The 22,343-nt window shown below is 36.0% G+C and overlaps 1 protein-coding gene across 1 annotated transcript in view; it reads left to right on the plus strand.

Moving 5' to 3' along the window:
• The first annotated feature begins 6,024 nt into the window (after nt 1-6,024).
• Nucleotides 6,025-22,343, plus strand: part of ntrk3b (neurotrophic tyrosine kinase, receptor, type 3b) — a 137,512-nt gene continuing 121,193 nt past the window's right edge. The window contains exon 1 of the mRNA XM_046858434.1: nt 6,025-6,630. Coding sequence (XP_046714390.1) covers nt 6,392-6,630 — 239 coding nt within the window. The 5' untranslated portion in view covers nt 6,025-6,391. The remainder of the gene's footprint in view (nt 6,631-22,343) is intronic.

Here is a 22,343-nt window from a genome sequence, read left to right on the forward strand (position 1 = left end):
CTGAGACCAGTGTTATGCTGTTGAGTGCTTTTGTGCATTGCGATAAAATGTGTTTACATGCTGCAATAATTGACTAAACAATAAGAAATTAAGCTGATAAACTAAACAGTGACTGGAAGGAAACCGTACCTAGCACAGGAGTGGGTAAAGAATAAATAAATATAAATATAAAGGCATGCTTTTGTGTTAAATCACTGTACAATAAGGAAATCTGACATCAAAATGACATCTTGATGACTCTTTAAACTCAGTGACACCATAACTGTCCACTTTATTCGGAGCACATGTGCATAAGCTAATTCAAGATGCTAATGTAGCATAAATAATCCATTCGTTTCTGACAGGAGCTTTAGTTAATGTTCACAATTAACATTAGAATGGAGAAACGTGATCTCTGTGATTTTGACTATGGAATTATGATTGGTGCCAGGTGGGTTGATATTTCAGAAACCAATGATCTGGGATTTCCACAGACAACAGTATCTAGCATTCACACAGAATGGTTGAAGGATTTAAATGAATTGTAGATTAGAAAGGTCAGAAGAGAATAGCCAGGCTTGTAAACTGTGGAAGTCTACAGTAAATTAAATAACTATTCTTTACATCGGTGAGCTATGAAAGTATCTCAGTAAGGGCATTTTGAACCGGGAAGATGTACAAACTTACTGCATCTGGGTATTTGAATATTGGAAATAATGTTCCCTTTTTTCAAAGTGTAGAAAGTGCCTACACCCTGTAATTGGCTACATACAGAGAAACAGAAAATGTGATTTTAATCACTTACACCATATTTCCAGTGTCTGTTTGACCCTGTTGCAGCATAAATTTTGGCTAATTGAGAATGGGACTATGCTGTCAGCATTCAAGCTTTAACCCTGCCTATTGCCTCCGACTGATGTTTTGACAATTTTCTGTAATTTCCCTAAGGTTTTCTGTTGCCTCAGGTATGTAAAGAAATAGCCAAATATGTCCTAATACCATCCTTAGCTTATCACAGAAGCAAAACCCAAATAGCAATGTGTGGACAATGTGCTTTATGTGAAATCATCTGGATTTTCTTTTAACTCTCTTCTTTTGTTGGTCGTTGTCGCTATAAATTAATATGTAGGTGGAACCTGTACATTGTACTACAGGGGGCTAAAAAAATATATATCCATAATCATCCACAATGTGACACATCGCATGCTCCAGCGAGGATGTTCTTACCATTGCCTTATTATGCACATTGCTTTAATAAAAATATGTCCATAATATTAACAATTATGGGTAGTATAAAACATGTATAGTAGAAATATAGAGCAAATATAATTGCATACAATATACCTGTTCTTGTCTATGAAATGTTAACTGCTTGTTTATACTCATTGTATTCATTATTCATTTATTTTATAAACATTCATAATGACTTATGATTCTACAGTAAAGCAGTATAAACCGTTTTTTTTTATATACAGTATGGTGAAAACCAACAAGGCTTTATGAATTCAGTCAAGTTAGTGAATTGTGCACACGGGCAACACCACTGGGAGTGTTAGTCAAGTTAATGGAGGGTGCCAAATAAGCAGCAAGGGATTTTTCCAAGTGTGAACATTACCTCCAGGCCATGTTGTTAGCAGCTGCCGTGTCACGCATGCCTACCTTATTGCTCGTATTTGGCAGGTGTGATAGACTGCAGCCAGGACCTAGCCATCACTGTGCACCTAAAGGCTTGGTTGAATAAGGCCTAAATATTTCACAATGGTCATAACTCCAATTCAACCGAAGGTGGGGGAACGTACTTAGGATTTCAAACATCTCCACAGAACAAAGATGATGTCAATGGGTCAAGAACTATACTGTTGGCACTACTGATTCTGATATGTTCGCCTTTCAAGCTCAGAATTGATTCAAAGAAAATATGTTTTTATTACACGATAGTAAGTAAGGTTTCCAGTAGACCTGCCCCTAAAATAGGACTTTTACCTTCTCGTCTCCAGAAGTGCAATGTCATTCTCGGCAAGCTGGCGCACTGGCTGATACAGTGCTTGCTATTTTCATGTTCTTATCAAGAGATTGCATCAGCCTACCTGCTAGTTTGTGATTGGCATTTTAAAATCGACTTGTACACCATGTATTGCTACATTGGAAAAAGTGCTGGAAAGTCAAATCGAAGAGTTTCACAAAATTCTAAAGAAAACAAGACAGTTCAAGGTTCAAGGCTTTCTTGGTTCTGGTCTCCAAAAGCAGAAAACCTTTCTTTCACTGTGTCCTGATGTTGTGTGATCTGGTGAATTCAATTTCCTATCTCCTACCACCGTGCTAAATGACCTAAAGGGGACAATGTAACTGCTTAGGTCTAAGATCAAGTCTTTCAACAGATTAAGCTTTATTGTTACAAATTACATTTGATCAGATTATGTACCATTATATATTTCTCTAGCAGCTCTTTGAATAACAATTGAAAGAGTATCAGCTAATTCTATATATATATATATGACTCTGGTGCATACACACAAGTTTATATTATACATTCTAGAGAAGACTCATCTTAATCGGTTTCATACTTTTTTTTGCCTGTTCAGTGAGTTCTGTACTTTTTGTCTTTTGAATGTGGGACTGTTAACTGTAGTTATTAAAATCTTACCATCTGGCACTGCCCAGAAGAGGATTGGTTCTTTTTTGAGTCTGGTTTCTCTCAAGGGTATTTCTTTATTCCATTTTAAAGAAGTGTATTCTTTTCCATTGTTGCCTCTGGCTTGTTCATTAGGGATGGTTTGGGATTTACATAAAGCTACTTTGTGTCGAAATGGTATACAAATAAAATAAAAATCTAATAAAATTACATTTTATTAAACTTAACTTACAGCCAGTTGCTGTAGCCTTTGGGTCCCAGATTTTTCCATGTAAAGCAATGCAAGGTTATAATATTTAATCTAGAGGTTATTAGTAGGTGTAATTTCGGTATTAAACATAATTAACATAATTAAACATAATCCTCACCACCATTTTATTTTCTTAATAAGTTTTCCCAGCTGTTTGATATATTATAAAAGACAGATTCAAATGCATTAATTTGCATTGAAAAGTCTAAATAAGTGACATAATTCTGTGTAAGCATTATATACTGTATCATTATCAATCCTGAAATATGCCAAATAGCTTTTGGCAGCTTTGGATTCCTTTCTGTATGGATTTTGCAGCACCACTATAAGTCAGAGTGTGACTATCCTAAAAGCAGCAAATGTATTCATGATGATTTATTTATAGGCTGGATAGACAACCTCGGTGTCAGTCCGACAGGCCCAACTTGTGGATTGCAGAAAAGGACTGGAAAAAAATTCCCACTGTGTGTAGGAGTCTGTAAGACACCATGCTGGCTACAATTTCATTGTCAAGCTACAATGAAAATTCTTCTATTTTAATATAGCACTTGGGTTTTACATTCTTTTTGCCTGCCTCACAATCTAAGATCTCTAATTCCCCAAATACCCAATTAACATATGGAATATGCAACATGAGAACACACGCACAAGCACGCACACACACACACACACACACACACACACTCACACACACACACACACACACACACACACACACACACACACACACACACACACACTTTTAAATGTTACATACATGTTAAATAGAAGCTATTCTTACCATCAATAAGAAAAATCTAATCAACACAGAGCCCATATGTATTTCGTTATTTAAACATAAAAACATACATATAGCCAGAGCAAAACGTAATCAATTCCAAAGCTTACATATCGCAAAAAAAAATAATAATTATAATAAAAAAATATAGATATTGATCAAATTACTTGTACAACATATAAGTTGCATGGCACCTCTGGCAAGCTTTTCTCTAATAATCTATAATATACTAAAACAATATATTTAAACTATTGAATCTACTAATTAAGATGTGTGGATACAGTGTATGGCCAAAAGTATGTCGTACTGTATGTGACCGGTATGTGACACCTGACCATCACAACCGATTATAGGTCTTCACCACTGTTCCTACAAAATCACAGATTTTCGACTTTCTCTTCACTGCATCTAGGAGGCTCAAACATGTGTTAGCATGTGCACTAAAAGGTCTCTAAAACTCCACAGAGCTCTCACCTCAATCCCATTTAACACCTTTGGAATGAATGGTAATGTCGTCTGTGCCACAGATCATTTCAACCAACATCAGTGCCTGACCTCACTAATGCTCATGCTCAAATCCCTACAGCTTTGCTCCAAAATGTACTGAAAAACTGAAGTGAAGTTTACTTCAACAGTAAAACAGAGACTAAAATCTAAAATAGGATGCTCTAAAAACATGTGTGGCTGTGATGGTCAGGTGTCTACAAACGTGGCTACAGTATGTACTGTAATGTGTACAGTCAACCCCCGATAATTTGTGGTTCGGAACTCGCGTCCAAAATTCGCAGAGTTTCGGAACTCTTAGAACGTAACCCCCTGCGAGTTCAGAGGGACCACTGTATTACCATGTAATTAAATGAGAGGAAAAAAGACGAGTCTCACATACAGTACTGACTGGCTGTTTAAACTTTTTAGACATGGTGTAGCAAAGGGTATGAGTACACTCTGGGTGCTACCACCTAGTATGTATAGGAAAAGTGCATTATTTGACATACAATGAACAATGAACATTACTGTTTAGGCTCTATACAGTTTAACCTCATCATGTTAAATTTTCCATTATAGAAATGGTTGCAACAACATGCTCAAATATTGTTTAATCCTCCAAATATAATTTTCCTTGTCATGGGTTTTGGGTTTACATATCATCAAAAGTATCATTTGTATCTATAGTATGTATCTTAGACCTTTAACAATGATTTATGGAATGAAATTCATCCTTAAAGACGTATGTACATATAAAGGTTTAAAATTCAAAGGTCCATCACATGCACTTACCTTAATAAAAGATACAAACTACAGCTATGATAAACTATACTATCCTAGCTACAAGTACAATTGACACCTTTATTAATTAAACTGGAAAAAAAAGATTTAGATTTAAAAGACAGATTAGCAAAGACTATTCAGTTATTAAAACTATTTATATATCCATAACATTTTGGGTTATATTTAAAATATTTGAGAAATTAAGACAGGGCAGGAGAAAGATAGGACATCCTGCTACATGCAAGCTTACAGTACAGTACAGTACAGCTGTGAACAAGGGGAATTGAGTTTAGTTAAAGATATTATGCAAAATGCTTTTATGTAAAGGAGTAAAAGAAGAATGTGTCAGTACTCCATTGTGTAAATGGTTTGCTCTACTTGATCAAACTGTCCTCCCATAGCTTGCATTTACAATATGTCTTAAAATGACACTGCAAGTATTTTTTGATACGTGCCTGCTTCTTCAGAAAATGCCCTTATCATTAAACATACAGAAGCATGTAACAGTGCAGAAGTGAAGTATTTTTTGTAGAAAAACCCTTCGCTAGAACAATTGAGATATGTAGGGCATATGTATGTAACTTTCTCTCAACACGGCTTTAGACTCAGATTTAAATGAATACCTTCAAACATTTTTATAACAGAAATAAATCAATTATTAAATTGTTCATTTTTCTTATTGATTCCATGAACAGTAAAACTGTTGCTTGAATAAGTCACATATTTTAAAAAGATGCCAAGATTTTAATCAGGGGTTATTATAAAAAAAAAAAAAAAAAATGGTTTAACCATATTTAAAACTAAATGATGCAGAGTTGAATCCTGAGCTGAAATGAAACTCGAACTAAATATTGAATTTATTTGTCAACTCCATTTGCCTGTTGGTGGGCAGTGACTCATAAATATTATTGGTTCCTGTGTGAAGTTCTAACTTACACACAGCAGGTGTTGATTCAACATGAGATTTTTTATTTTTTTGCTTTGTGCTGCCTTTAGACCCTCACGACATTAGTCGTGATCTCTCTTTTCTCTCTCTCTCACTATTTATTTCCTACTTATATCCTCTCCTCCCATCTCTCCCTCTCCATCTTTCTCCATCTCTCGCTTTCTCCGTTCTCTCTCTCTCTCTCTTTCTCTCTCTCTCTCTCTGGCTGGGAGGTGGGTCTTCATGCTCTTGCTTGCTGTCAGTACTCTTAGCATCACTGCACTCCTCAGCCTCCTCCTGTCATGGACTGTGGAGAGAAAAGCCGGTGCTGTTCGTTCACCTTGTCTTCATAACGGAATACTTTTCCCCCCAAAAAAACCCATTAAGGATTTTTCTTTTTTTTTTTTTCATTTGCACTCCTCTATCTCACCTCATCTCATCATGTCCATAGACGCTCTTATGTAGCCCAAACCGCATTCAGACACACCGTACATTTCTCCCTATATCCCCCCCCCCTCTCTTTCTCTTTCCCGGATTCGTTAACTCGATTTTTGGACCATGGATGTTGGGCTGTGTTTCGTGGCGCTTTTGCGGATTTTGCTGTTTTCCAGCGTCTTTTATGGCTGTGTGTATTCGGTGCTCGACTGCCCGCCGGCCTGCACCTGTTCCTCCACCGACATTCACTGCAATAAATCGGACGGGGGGAATTTCTTTCCTCTGCTCGCTCTGCAGGACAGCAGCAACGCCAGCAGCGGCGGCGGAGACATCGAAGACCTGTTCAGAAACATCACCACCATGTAATTATGCTTCCCTTCTTTCCTAACAATTTTCCATTCATTCCACATCGAAACAATTGTGAGTCAACTAACTCTACGGGTCTCCACGGTTTCCTCTGGTAACTTCTCTCCCGTCCTTTTTTTCTTCTTGTTCCTGACAGGTTGGTCACTATAGCAACACATTTAGGTTGTCTATGTGGGCTACAACAATGGCTTTACTCCCATTTAGTAGTTTGACATTTTATTTACGGTGAAATATTACCATTTGGTCGCGTTTAAACCAAAAAGTGCTGGAGGTATAATATAGGCTACTTAACCCGTCAGCGAGGTTTGGCTCGATACGGTTATCGATACGGTTATTGATACCGTGCAGCCCGGCGGTGTTGAGGGGCAAAAAAAAACAAAAAAACAGCCGCATCATTTATTCAGCATTATTTGATTAAACAGCATTTTTGGAACACTGTATTTCTTAAAAATAAAAACAACACGTGAACATTAAGGTCTATTTGTTGGGGGTCGCTTGCTATTTTTGATCAATATAATCCCATCATTGCTTTATAATCAAGCGTCGGATCTGAAGAGTTGGACAAACACAGGGCAGTTAATGGTGATAATAATCAACGCTGCGTGCCGTTGCTTTCTTTTGCTTTCTTTCTCTCCATTGCGGAGAAATACTCATCTCTTCTGATAGCAAACCCCGAGTGATTTCACGGGCTGAATCCCAAATGGCTCTCTATTGCACATCAAATGCACTAGGTAGGCTATCACGTAGATATCATTATTCCATCCCCTGTTTAGTGCACTCAGAGAGGTAGGGGCTATTACAGACTGTGGTACAAATGTGAGAAATGAACTATAAAATGTATAAATATTTGATGTCATGTGTTAATTCGTTAGTAATTGTTCTTAAAGTTCTGGGGTAGGATGGCAATTGTATGTGATAATTTAAAAATATATATATTTTTTTACATGTACTCCCACATGTCCACTGCATGCTACCCATGATCATTGCTTTCACTTGAGTCTCATAGCAATGTGAAAAATCCTATAAGCCAGGCAACATATTTTTACCCCATATATACCCCCTCCCCCCAAATACATGAATAAATATGTAAATAAATATAAAATGATAATGAACAAAGATGTTCTCCTTTCCTATAACCTCGTTATTCAAGCCAAATCGGATCGTTTTAGGCATTTTTAATGCTCTCGTCACACAGCCGAGAATATGTCCCTCGAAGTATCAACAGTTAAATCTTTACAATGTACTAAAATAGCCTAATGTCGCTTCTTTTATTAGTTGGTGTTCGTTTTAACGGTAACCCATAACTTCCGTACGCAGCCCTTTTTCAAAAAAAATACTTTATTCTATTAACGCAACGGAACCATCTGCTCAAACTATGTGCTTTGAGCTTTGAGACGGGTAAATTGCACTGCATTACATAATGTTCATTGTCCGTACATACACACTGCTTTTGTTCCAGTCTGCAACAAGTCTCCATATCTCAAGCAAGAGAGAAGAAAGCAGCGGTTTTAAGCTGCTGATGTATTCAGGACTCTAGGCTGCATTTTTTATTTGAATGCTGTGTTAGAGGATTGTAGCCAACATTAGAAGACAAGCGATGCAAACATACTATTCATATATCTCTCGTTTGAGACATTGCATGTTTGAATAGTTGTGCTTTATTTTTTTTTAAACCAATAACACCTAAGTCATGAAATATCCTGACGTTGTTGGTGTAGGTTGAAATCATTCATCTCTGGATGGTCTCTCTGCAGTTCTGAGAATAAAAAGGATCCTGTATTTTGTTAGGACGTTCACCTGTAACACTTGCATAGGCATAAATGCTGTCTTTTTTAATAAGGGTTTTTCTTAGAGGACCTTTCAAATAAGCAAAATGTTTTGGTCAGTCAGCAGTACCATGTAGCATAATGATATTTTTTTGTCTTTGTCCCTCTTTCCACTGTGCTAAAGGAAATAGCTTCCCAAATGGCTCCCTGTTGGACACATTGTCAGCTACATATGGGATAGAAGCCATTATTTCTTACCTGAGGTAATGCACTTAAATAAGGTACTCTGAGCCATTTAGGAACCATTTTTTCGACATAGCCATAATGCATGGCTGGGGTCAAAACACAGGATGACGGGAAGCGGAATTGCTATCCCACCAGGTAGGAAAAGGTCAAATAGAATGTTATGAACTAAAAAACAGAACAGTTAGTAAATTAGGGAAGTAAAACTATATAAAAAACACTTGTTTGTAAAGTCAAACATTTTACAGTTTATCTTACACTTGTGAGATTAAGGCAATACTAACTAAATATGCAATACATTATATGTAAATTAACATTCATGCAACTTCATAAAATACACTTTTTTACACATCTTGTGTATTTCAATAATAAACAACAAAATAGAAATTGTTCCATATTCTTCATTAAGAAGTGTCTGGTGACTGCAGCATCAAGGGTTGAAACTGTAGTCCAACTGGTCACAAAGACAGGAGTGGGAATGGATGGTCTACAGATACTACAGATTCGGATACCACTCATTTTATAGTAAGAGAGTGACATTGAATTGAATTAAACAACACCACTAATACACAGAATGTGATTAAAGACACAATCACGGAATCTATAAAGCAATATCATATATTTTCAAATTGCTCACACAGATACAAACAATAAGACAACACTTATATGTAGCTTGTGCTGGTTAAGTGAAGGTCTTAAATTCACGGTACATGGAAAACTAGACTGACAGAGCAAATGTTAAAAAGTACTTTCTTAATCCAACAAGTCAAGATTTAATCCTCACCAGAGCAGCTTTATACGTTACACACACCGACTTTGGGTTGAAAATCTTGCAACGAATATACTCTCCGGGCATGTAAACATAAATGATGTTAGTGCTGTTGCTTGTTAGTCATCTAATTAATCTGCAATCTCCACAGCTATGCCTGATTCATTATTATAAAATATTATCAAAGTAATAACAATCTATTTATCATCAAAGAATGTGTTCAAGGCTGACAATATGCCACTGGAGTTTGCTGATCATTTGGATATAACTTTTAAGCACAGACAGTGTTCTGTAAGTTTAGAAACTCGTCTAGAGCAATGTTAAGACTAACACCAGAGCAGTTCTCCTGTGTGGGTGTCGTGGCTGACTGGTTTAATGAATATCATGACAAATCACCAAAATGGCTCCTGAGTAATTTAGGCCTTTTAATATGAACATGTCAAAGGAACATTGAAAATCTGTCTGTTATTAATTATCTTTTAATAAATAGCCACATTGTACTGGGCTAGAATCCGAGCCTGTCTGTACTTTCAACACCATGGACAGCTCCTCTATACAGACACTATCTATCTATCTATCTATCTATCTATCTATCTATCTATCTATCTATCTATCTATCTATCTATCTGTCTGTCTGTCTGTCTGTCTGTCTGTCTGTCTGTCTGTCTGTCTGTCTGTCTGTCTGTCTACAGTAAGTATCTATCTGTATTGTACCTTGCAGTACAATATTATATGACAAAAGTGATGTACTTGTTACTTGTGAACACACTTTGTTTGTACTACCATGTTGTATTTGAGAATAAAGAGCAATGTGTGAGAATGATAGAGTCTGGTGTGTTGGCAGGACTGAGTGAAATTGTACGCTACAGGCTGCAATTTATAAAACAATTTTTAAAACTCCAAGTATGCTACAGTCCCCAGATGTCTACTCTTTCACCAGTTTGCGTGTTAATTTATGTTGCACTTCTTCAGACACTGCAATGTGCAAAAAAAAAAAAAAAACCCTAAGTACTTCTGTTGATATTAATTGCTGTATGCAAATTCTCAGTCCCATATGACACCCAAGTTTAAGTATATGGCTGCTGCCATTGTCCTCGTTGAAAAAGACCAATTTAAACATGTACTATATATTCTATAAACTCATATCTTAGGACTTTGGTTTGGTTGATCCAAAATTACAAGCCACATACATTTGGTTTCATCATCACAAAGTAATTACTATATACTATACATAACAATAGACATAGTCAGATTGGAGCTTTACAAAAATCTGAATATTGATTTTGTGTTTTTAGCTCATAGTTTATAGGGGCTTGTCTGCTATTAAATTTAGGAGACTAGCACAGTAAAATTCTAAAAGAAAGCCAGACCCAAGTGCAGTAATTATGGCTCTTGCTACTGCCTGTAGAAGTAAAAGTTTGTTCAAGTCTATCTTTGTGTTATCCTGCTAACTAGGTCAGGGCTGCCATCTGAGAATTAGGAGGAGCATTGGGGCTCAACTCCCCAGCAAACCAAGCTGCAGCAAAAACTGTCTGGCCATGTGACCCTGCTTATCCCATGCACCATGCACCATCTCTCTCTCTCTCTCTCTCTCTCTCTCTCTCTCTCTCTCTCTCCCCACTCCTATACACACACACACACACACACACACACACACACACACACACACACACACACACACACACACACACATCTGCAGAGTGCTAGTATAAGTTGCCTTCATGAACTCAGCCTTGCACCATTTTCAGTTATAACGACTGAAGTAACAGCGTGCCTGGTGGAAGCTGCTCCTACGTCAGTATGAAAGACCTTCTATGAGCCATCTGCAGAGGCTCCACTTTTACTCAGGAATATAAATGAAGAACCTTCTTAGGCAACAATCAAAAGACACATTGATAACCTGTGTGGAGGGGAAGCAACCACAGAGGGATCAGAGAGGGGAGGGATTACGGACAGAAAATTAGACTTGCCATTTTGAAGTAATGTCACTGTATTTTAAATGATTGTCCTTGTAAGCATGTAGTGGATATAAAAACATTTTACATCAATGTTTAAATTGCACGTTTTTCTCATGTAAAACAAGAAACCAGGATATCTTGTGTTAGATATTTTTTCCACATTTAATACAGCAAGCAGCATAATGATAAAAGTGAAAAGAAAAAGAAAAAATATATATATTTCAACAACCTGTATACAGATTTGTGTATAATTGTTTTTATAAGACCATGTGCTGTGCTCCTGCTTAAAAGTAATTATTGGTAAAGTGATCCTTATTAACCCTAAATACAGTTTAGCTGCTTCTGTAGAAGTCATCAGCCACAAAGAACTTACAAATTCATTGTGAATGTGGTTCGATCAGGAGAAAGGTACAAAGAATTACTGTAACATAAAACTGAACACTGCAAAGGCCATCATCAAAAAGTGGAGCAAATGGGGCATCACAGTGACATTAACAGGACAAAAAATGGGTGTCATTCTAAACTGAACTAAAAGATGAAAAAAAACCCAGACAACCAGAGGCACTATTAAAGGAGCGGCAGAAAAATCTTGTAAGTGCTGGTCACTTCTTGCATGTGATAACAATCTCTAATATTCTTTACATACCTGGGGTGGCTACACAGCATGCAGAAAAATCTACAAAATGTGCTATGGTTTGTTAAGTCCAACATAAAAGCTTTGAGGCATAATTGTAAAATATTATGCCACAAAAACATGCTGATGGTAGCATCAAGTTATGAAGCTTCATTTCTTCAGCCATATTAAGTCAAGATAGGAGGAATCATACCAGTCTATTTTGCCACAAAACCTGTAGTTTTTTGTTAGACAGCAGAAAATTTTGACTTTCCACTACAATAATGATCCAAAGCACAAATCACAGTCAACGAGTGTATGTCTACAGAAAAATAAGATCAATGTTTTGGAATGGCTCAGTCTAAATTATATTGAAAACCTGTGGAATAAGTTGAAGAAAGCTGTGCACAGGAGACACCCTTACAATTTGATTGGTTTGGAGCATTTTTGCAAGCAATATTGGAAGTAAAATGCCAAAGCAAGATGTGTTAAGTGTGGACTCTTACCTAAAAAGATTGAATGCTGTATTAGAAGCAAAGTGTACTTTACCCAAATGCTGGATTAGGGATATACAAAATTTTGTACAATTCTTTTTACCCTTAAAACATTTTTATTTTATTTTGTTGGGCACACTATCACTGTAACTGTAAAAATTTGCAGACATTTATCTTAGTTTGGCAATTTGGGGTATGTAAGGGTGTCTAGACTTTTTTTTTAAATCCACCGAATGTGCAGTACAAGAAAATGCTTTGTATTACTGCTGCTAATGCACTTTACTGTAATAAATCTTGGTCGGTGTTTCTATGGTTTCTCTATAGGTGTGATTCAACATGGTTTCACACGCGTAAAGTTGTAAAAGTCTACATGACTTCATTCACATAAACACCTACATAGGTTCAAATTAGGCTGAAATGCAGGGCTACTGTTGGCCATTGATTCTGACTTTCATATAAATTCTAATAAAATCCATCCACATTGCCCTTGTTCATTTTAATTCATCAGCTTGTTTCATTCAGTCAACTTCATTTTATTTCATCTTATAGCCGCATTCCAGAATAAACTGCAGATGGTCTTGTGACTGATGCAACATAAAAGCGTTTGTCCAAAGTGACTAAGATTCCAAGAAAGCAAAATTGGTACTGCCTTTATAATTTCCAAAATAAGGAAATGGTGCATACTTTATCTCCCAAGCACAGCTGCTCTCCCGAAATGCTGCCTATCTAAGCAACCTTTGCCGAACATTATAAAGGGTTCACATTAGCTTTATCTTTTGGGCAGGTAATTCTCTTCATGTAGCACAAGTTACCTATTTTAAACAACACATTCTAGTTAGGTTAGTCTTAAAACCACCCCAAAGTAATAATTACAAGACCTAGTCTTTCACAGGGTTATTGCAAGACTGGTTGGGTGTACAAGAACAGCACGAACTGTCAGTGCACAAGAAAAACACATTAATCTGCTGCAAATGAATTAGAAAAAATGTTACATAAGCAAATATTTTTTAACCACACCGTGCCTTGCATTAGCTCTCAACAATGTACACAGCAAAATGTCCTCTAATAAGTTCAATTTCAGTATTCAGTTGGCTTAAACATAGAGTTCACACACCTTCAAAGATAACAGATTTTCTCTTAGTCAGCACAAAAGAAAAAGAGATGATATCTAAGGAAAGATCAGCATGCTGTCATGTTACATGCGGTTTAATACATATCTAGGTATAAAAGAAGATATATCCGTATCCTTAACTTATTCTTATTTACAGGCTAGACATTCTAGTTTGGTCAGCTGGGTTAACACACATGCCCTCCCCACCAGATGTGTCCTTTGTGCCAAACCTACTTCTCTAATTGCTCACAGAGAAAATAAGCAGCATACTCACTGTTCAGGATAAGGGTCATCACGAGGCATCCGTTGCATAGAGGTACCATATGTTATGTACTACAAATAGGTAAGGAGGGTTAAAGGGGAAGTTTTTCATTTCTGCTATGCGATGGCTTTGCTTAGGTTTTCTGACCCAGAAACAGACTTTACTCCAGCTATAGCTGATCTCAGCCGTAAAAAAGGGGGTGTCCCTTAGAAAGCAATTGCAATTAAGCTTATAAGCAGCTGAATATTTCAGATTGCCCCTTTAATTATGGGCTCTATATAATGGAATTGTTTCTGGCTTGCTGTGTGCTAATGATAGGTAGGTTTAATACCAGGCCTGCTGGTATACAATTCAAGAAATACATATATTCATCATGCATAGTCAGGATCATGCTAAATCCAGAGCCTATCCTAATATTTTTGAAAATGGGAGGAAACATAGGGTAGCCAGAGGAAATCTATATGGACCTGGAAAGATGTCCACAAGAATATATCGCAATGTTGCACGATTGCTAACAGCAAAAGTGGTCAAACAGTGTTTGCAAGTAGCGTGATTTTCTTTTTTTTAAGAAGGGATCAATGTGAATACTTTATGACTCCTCAACTCATGGTTGATTTCAAAAAGCTCTAAGGTGCTGTCTATCAGATTACTGTTGCACAGTGACATCCCCACCATGTTGCATTACCTCCATCAGGGCAAATTAGGTTTCAAAAGAACAGAAAGGTGGATCTTTGGCACTGATAGCATGTAACAGCATGCATAACGCAGCATGCACTCGCAATTAGGAGCAACAGCATGTTGCATGAGCAGCACCCTTTAGTATTGATTTTATTTTTGTTGTCCTGTTCTTCTAAATAATCCTGGCAATATAAGACGAGTATAGGCAACGAACTGGAATGGTATTCTGCTAGCTTTTGTCAGTTAAAATGGAAATAAGTATGCAAAACATCTGATAAAAAGGTCACATCATGAAATAATCATCGCTTAATTGTTTATGCATGGAGCAAGAGGGAGAGAGGAGCCCAGAGATAGATATAGAGAGAGAGAGAGAGAGAGAGAGAGAGAGAGAGAGACACAGAGAGAGAGAGAGAGAGAGAGAGAGAGAGAGAGAGAGGGAACAAGGACATCCATATTACATTGAAGCTTTTCTGTGTGGGCTTGTTTTTCAGGTGAAAATGACCGGAAAGGTATTATCATGTACAATTAACTTGAATCCAAACAACAATAAACTCTAAATGAGAGCCATGAGGGCTTTTTTTTACATTCTGTGACAAAGGCACAAGGCTTTTTTGCACTTACTAACATTTTTATTTTTAAACAGAATATATATTTCATAATCAGAATACTGTCTCTAATACTTTAAATTGTAGAATCCTTATAGATTTTCTTCCTTTAGAATAGATGTTATGAACCAAAAAAAAAAAATATATATATATATATATATATATATATATATATATATATATATATATATATATATATATATATATATATAAAAATTATCTGCACTCTTTAAAAATCAAATGTTCATTAGTCCAAGTCAACATGAACAAAATTTGACCTCAAAGTACTGTATTTTGTAGGTTATTATCTGGTTAAGATACCCTGGAGCCAGACTGGTGGGTTTTTTAAACAAAAAGCAGCATTTGAAATCCTGCTGATTTTTTCCACCACCATGTCATGCTAATTTAGCATCACTCTCATACTGTTTTTTTAAAAGAATGTAATTTTAATTCTAACTACTCAGTAATTGCTAAAAACCCATTTAGAGCATACAAGTTTTTTCATTAGTTTTGGCTGCAAAAATTTATCAGAAAATATGAAAAAACTGGAATATTATATATTTATTATATTATATTTATTTATACATATTTATACATATATACACACATATATTAAGGCTGTCAATCGATCAAAATATTAATTAATCACATGATTGTCATGAGTTAACTCGTGATTAATTGCAACTCAATCGCTTAATCTGTACTAAATGTACCTTAAATTAATACTTTCAATGTTTTAATACTCTAATCAGCATGGGCATGGACAAATATGGATGCTTTATGCAAATGTATGTTTATTATTAGTGAAACCAAACTCAACTTAGAGCAGGAAGGCAAAACATTCTTGTAAATGTTTTAAAAGTAATTATGGAGTTTCAAATTACATCAATAATCAGGAAACTAAACTAAACCTTTTCTATGTTTTTCAAGGTGGATTTTAATGCTTTATTTGAGACTTGGAGCATCAGTAAAACAAATGTTTAATAAATAAAAAAATGTTTAAGGAGTTTAAGGTTTTAATTGAACGTCTTTTATAATTATTTCTATATTTAATAATAAATAAATCATTTAATAAAAATGGTCAACCAGAAATGTGTGCTGCATTAAACACACATTATTAAAATTTGTGTTAACACGCTATTAACTTGTTAATTTTATTTATTATAACAGTAATAAATAAAGCATTATGTGGTCCTGCTTTGTCTTATGTGAGCCACTGAATCCCTTATTCAAGCGAACATTTTTTTTCCTTACCATAAAATATTGAACTCTTCCGAACATGAACAAAATTCCTTTGATCTTCCTTTTCTAGGTCATGTAAAAGACAAGTGTGACGTAAACTCCTTATGCCAACACATTTATAATTAGTTTCAATTTAATTAATATTTTCTCTAATTTGTGCTCATACTGCTGGCAACACATATTTCTTTCTTTCTTTTTTTTTTAACTAATCACTCAAGGGCTGTAATTTAAAAAATGCAAGTCGATAGTCTATTATGAAACGTTCCCTGAGCGGGCTGAGCACCTTCCTCTTCTTCTTCCTCCTCCTACTCCTCCTCCTTCTGGGGAAGTGTGTTCTTGCATGAATCGACTACAGTAGCAGCCCACACTGTGCATGTGTGTAGGCGCTGAGACCATGAAATGAAATGTCAGACCATTTGGAGTAGAATTGCTTCAGCAGATTTCAACAGTGATAATAGTGTTAAATGAAAAAAAAAACGTGAATTTCTATTAGACATGCCCCCTTTTCACATTATACATGTCGAATAATATGGTTTGCGTACTCAGAATGAATCTATTATTATCAAGTGTAGTATACAGGACTAATGAATGATAGTTCATAATAATAGTGTTTTGATTTGCAAGACTGAATCTTAGTCAGTAGTCTTAGTTAGATGTTATCATTTTTATAACAAAAGTGCTAAACTGATGAGTACAAAAACAGCTGCACAACTTGTTCAAAATGCCAACTCCAAATTTCTTGTGAATGTCATAAATATGCTAATCCATTACTGCCTTTACTCCAATCCTAGGTACTCAGGTGCTACTGCAGTGTATTGGGAACTCTCTTCAACCTTTCATTTATTTCCCCCAGGCAAGCTTTTTGCTTGCCAGATAAGCCAGGCTGTTTTTTTTCCCCCACACACATTTGAATGTCACTGCATATGTGAATAACACTTTGTTTTTAGTGTTTGTTTATAGACCTTGAGATTCAGCATTAAAACAGAGGCCATGCTAAAATGAAGAAATTGTCTTGGGGCACTTTTTCACCTATTAGTCCATTTTCCTAGTCTGAATCAAAGAGCAGTTGAAACTGGACTGGAAACATGCACATAATAATGGCTTTTAGCCATTGCTCAGTTCCATGCAGTCTGGGTAAAGTTGTGTTTCCTATGCTATTGAACTTCAACGTCATTTTGTACATCTACACAATCATCAAATCCATTATGCCTATTGAAGCTACCACTAATGAGTACACCACTGTACAGCTTGTTCAAAATCCTATCTACAAATAGGATGAAATAAATTAATGATAAAAAAAGTTTGTCAGGTTCAGAGCATCCTGGGGGAACTGTAAGGTTCTTTTATAAGCCCTGTAATGTCAGGTGTCAGACTATAAAGTAGAGTATTTTTGAAGCTAAGAAGCTTAGAAGCCAGCAATCAAAAAGTACCAATCTAGAGAACTTATTTTGTGGAAAATTTATGATTTAGAAGTGTTTCAAGGCCATATTTTGTAAGCCATCTAAGGATGGTTCTATTTGGACTGTATTTAACAAAAGTAGTATACCGAGAAGGTCAGTGACCCAAGGTACAGGGTCCTGCCAAAGAAAAAATAATAAGATATAATATTTTACTGGGGTTTTTCTCCCGGTGTCTCTATCTAGTATGATTATACCTATGGTTCTAGCGGTAGAAGACCATGAGTCATCTTTGTAATGTGCCCAAACCATCTAAACTCTTCTTAATTAAGAGGAGCAGCAGTTCTACCCAACATTAAGCGGTAAAAACTTTCAGTCTCTACTAATACATAAAGACAGATCTGGCTTATACAAGGACTACTGTAGCTGTGTGGGATAGGTTCCAAACCCCTAGTGGATTCTTCAAAACCATGGATAGTAGACAACACTATATACTGTACTACATCAGGCACAATAAGACATTAACATCAATTGCATCACTTCAGGGCATTTATAAAGGAAAATAAGTGTTATTTGAACACAAGGACTGCAATATTGAGAGAGATCTGATAACTAAGATGGCTACTTAGTGCATGATGGCTGTGTATTGTATACAACATGGCATATACAGCATGCTAGACAAAGGGATGATTAATATCCTGGGCTGGACAGCACATTATTCCATCATGTTACTCAGAGCAGAGCATAAATTAGGTTTTGTATGTTTACTGGATTTCTTTTTTTTTTAAATATTTTTGTTCATCGAGAGAACAGATACATGGGGTTTTACTGTATTTAAAGGATGAATTTAGAAGGCTATTAGATCTAAATCAGGCTGTCCTCATAATGGACATAAAGCCTACATAAATATTTATAAAAAGCTTATTCATGGCTCTCATAAAGGTCAATTCTGGTGTCAGTTCTGAAATACGGTTCTGTTATGAGTGGGCTAACTCGAATTGGATAGTCTTGACAACAAATTTGATACTATATGTCAGATTTATCACGGTAATGACCATACTCAAAACCACACTCATTTTAATTTAGTTTGTCAGAACAAATACACATAACTCATTACAATGTCATGGTATTGTCATATGTTTATAATTGTCATTGTTTTAAAACCACTTTAAAATCCCATATACATTGACAAATGAATTTCACATGACAAACAAACACATACATCTTATAAATAGTGAAAATCCAGCTTATTTTACTTAAGGAAAAAATAAGCATATGCAATGTCATTAGGTTCTCATGACAATTGTCGATTGATGTTAATTAAAAAAAAAAAAATCATATAAAACATTCCAATTACACTACATTTAGCCATATGCCCTTATCCAGAGCGAATTATAGTCATCTCAGTTATACAGCTGAGCAATTCAGCAGAGCCTAGCTCAAGAACCCAGCAGTGGTCACTTGGTGGCAATGGGATTTGAACCCACGACCTTCTAGTCAGACGTCCAACAGCTTATCCACTGAAACTACTAAAAGTACCGTGAATGATAAAGTCATTTGTCATAATGTTCTAAAGTAGATGTCAAAATACAACCGTATCTCACTATATGGCAACTTGACAAAAACTAAATAAATTCTCGATGGTAGCAAATATCTGTTGAAATACGATTTTAAACATGTATCCACATTGTCATGAAAGATTTATATAGAAATCATCCAGCCATGTGTGCGACCCTAACGCTACATAAACACCACTAAGGACCATTTGGCAAGGGCGCATTTATGTAATGCTAACTACTTGCTGCTAGCTTGCCTTTACCTTTGTTGTTAATAAAAGATGTGCCTTTAATGCACCTTGTTTAAAGTCAGAAGGTGTATATAATGAATGCTGTCCTCCCACCATTAGTACCAGAGGCTACTAGATTTCTCTCTGTCACATGTGTTTAAGCATTTCCTCCTTCACACTGTATGCCAGCTTGGGATGCAGTCACTGGTGTGCAAATGATGAGCCACTGCATGTTTTGCATAAGGCTTCCAGATGAGAAGCGTTTTTTTAAACACACTCTACTCCCGAACCCTTTACAGATCTGCATGCTATATAGGTTCTCTGGACTTGTGCCAATGCAATATGACCATTTATTTAATTAAAAACCTCCAACGCAGAACAGGGCCCATTTTTAAAGGAGATCTGACATGAAAATGTGCAACAGACCAGAAGGAAGGGTAACAGGGCTGAATGTGATTGTTTGTCATGTTAAAAAACGCTGTGCACAGCTTGCGTCCCCTCTTTATTTGCTGTGAGCAGACAAAACAGGTTTTTTTGCTCCTTAGATTTAATCACAGGAACAGATTCTGGTGAAATATTTGAGAGATTGTAGTCATTGTGTTCTAGGACTAATACTTAGACACAGCAGTGATGTTTGGTCATGATATTAAATGGGAAAAAAATATAATACTTATCAGAAGCTTAGAATTACTATTATAAAATCTTTATGGTTGAGTCGTTTATCATTGTTTCTCATCATAGGCATAAAGCTAACAGGGAAAAGGGTGTCAAGTCCTTAATCATGTCATTGTCTCCCTTGAATTTTGAGCATAGAAAAAACACAAAAGCTGCACTTATACACACAAAGCTCACATCACTGTTGTTAGTTTCTTTCTGTAATTTTCATATTTTGGTTCTGATAGTGTTTGCTTGGTCTATGCATAAGTGTACATGCATAACATGACGTCACTGATCTACAGCCTGGTCTAGAAAGAAATCAGCCCAGCATGTGATGGATGCCATTCTTTGTATTTTTAATTATGATGTTCTTGGTCCTATACAAATTTAAATAATCAGCTTTAAGCCATTTGTAAATAGCAAATAATACAAAAAGGGTTTAATTTTATGTTCAACAAAACACGGGCTTTACCCAGATAGCTAATTTATACCACATTATCCTGGGATGCACTCTGCTTTACCAACCTATGTTATTGATTTTTCTATAACATTATCATTGACCATAGTAGCAATTAAAATTTGTCGTACATAAGCAGGCTTAATAGAGCGTTATTTATTCCTTTGAAAACTGATGTGCCTTGCAGGCATGTCTTGTTTACATTGCAAAAATCTTAAATCTGCTGATCTGTGCTGTAAATTCAAGGCCAGGCGCGCCCGGCATTATAAAAAGAGCACTATGCAGCATGAGATCAAAAAGGATTCTTGCCCTGAATGTTCTGTTGGTGAATGTTAGCAGGGATTTGTAGCTAACAAGAGTTTGGGAAGACAAACTAATTTTTCTCTGATGGTTGCTGCTGGCATTAATTAACCCATGTGATTGTGTCAATTAAAAAGTTTCCTATAATGCAACAAATAGCATTTGTTTTATGTAGTTTTTTGTTTTGTGTTGTCTTTTGATATTTTACATTGTTTTATGTAGCACCTAGGTCCTGGGGAAACATTGTTTTGTTTCACTGTGTACAGTATATAGTTGAAATGACAATAAATGCTTACTTGACATGGCTTGAATTTTTTCAACCAAATAAAAGCCATAATATTGTTAGACTATAGATGGCTCTTAGACGTAGGATGTAACACCGTATAATTCATTTGTAACTGAATCTGCTGCTGTGCACACATACAGACAGTTTGCATTGTGGCAAGCATTTTTTTTTCAATTAACTAATGTGCATCATCTAAAAGTTATTATCATCCTGGCTAACATTTGAGAGATTAGTAATAGAGCTGTTTAGCCTTAGCTAATGTTTTCTGACACTCCTTGGTTTATTAAAAAGAAGCACCAATTTTCCATCAGTAAATACAAGTGTATGATTTGAGAACAATGTTTTTTTGATGAAAATCTTGTACTGTTAATTTCATGCTTTAAGTTAATTTAACTTTAATTTTAATTTAATTCAACTTTTTACCAATGGATTTATTAGATGAGTAATTACACTTTTATTTGAGTAAAGAATTTCAGTATTTTACCACCAGTGGTGCAGAAATTATTTGAAACCTAATGTTTAATTTACTTGCAGGAGCAGGTTTCGAATCAGATCCTTGCCTCTACTTCTGGCATGTAATGCCACATCAAGTTGTTTTTATTTCGGACAGAATGTGGGCGCAAAGGGAAGAGTAAAGTAGAATGCAGAATGCAGATACAGTTCAGGATGGACTTCTGTGTGCCTACGTTTAAAGTGGCAATCCAAGCCACAGCCAAGCAGCACAGCAGGGAGGCTTAGGATGATTCCTCACGCTGCTGATTACTGATACATGAAAAAAAAAAAATACCCATGAAGATCTTGAACGTGCAAGGTAAAATGCATGCAATGTCGGCTTTGATGACTGCGCCAGCAGCAGTTTGGATTGAGACTACTTCATGCGAAGAAAAGCTTTTTCCAGAGAGGCCCAGTGGTCATCCGTTATGCTCTTTGTGCTCTGGAAGGCTTTCGTGTTTACATGAATAAGTCAGTGTCTCCAGGCATAATCATATCTCAGTCATTACTCACTCTGGGAGTCATGGGTTTAGCTTCAGTCTGTGGGTTCTGGACCACAACAGGAAGATGTTCTTAAAAAAAAAGTTGTGAGG

This window comes from Silurus meridionalis, chromosome 9 (assembly GCF_014805685.1).
Source record: "Silurus meridionalis isolate SWU-2019-XX chromosome 9, ASM1480568v1, whole genome shotgun sequence".
In the NCBI taxonomy this organism is placed as follows: domain Eukaryota; kingdom Metazoa; phylum Chordata; class Actinopteri; order Siluriformes; family Siluridae; genus Silurus; species Silurus meridionalis.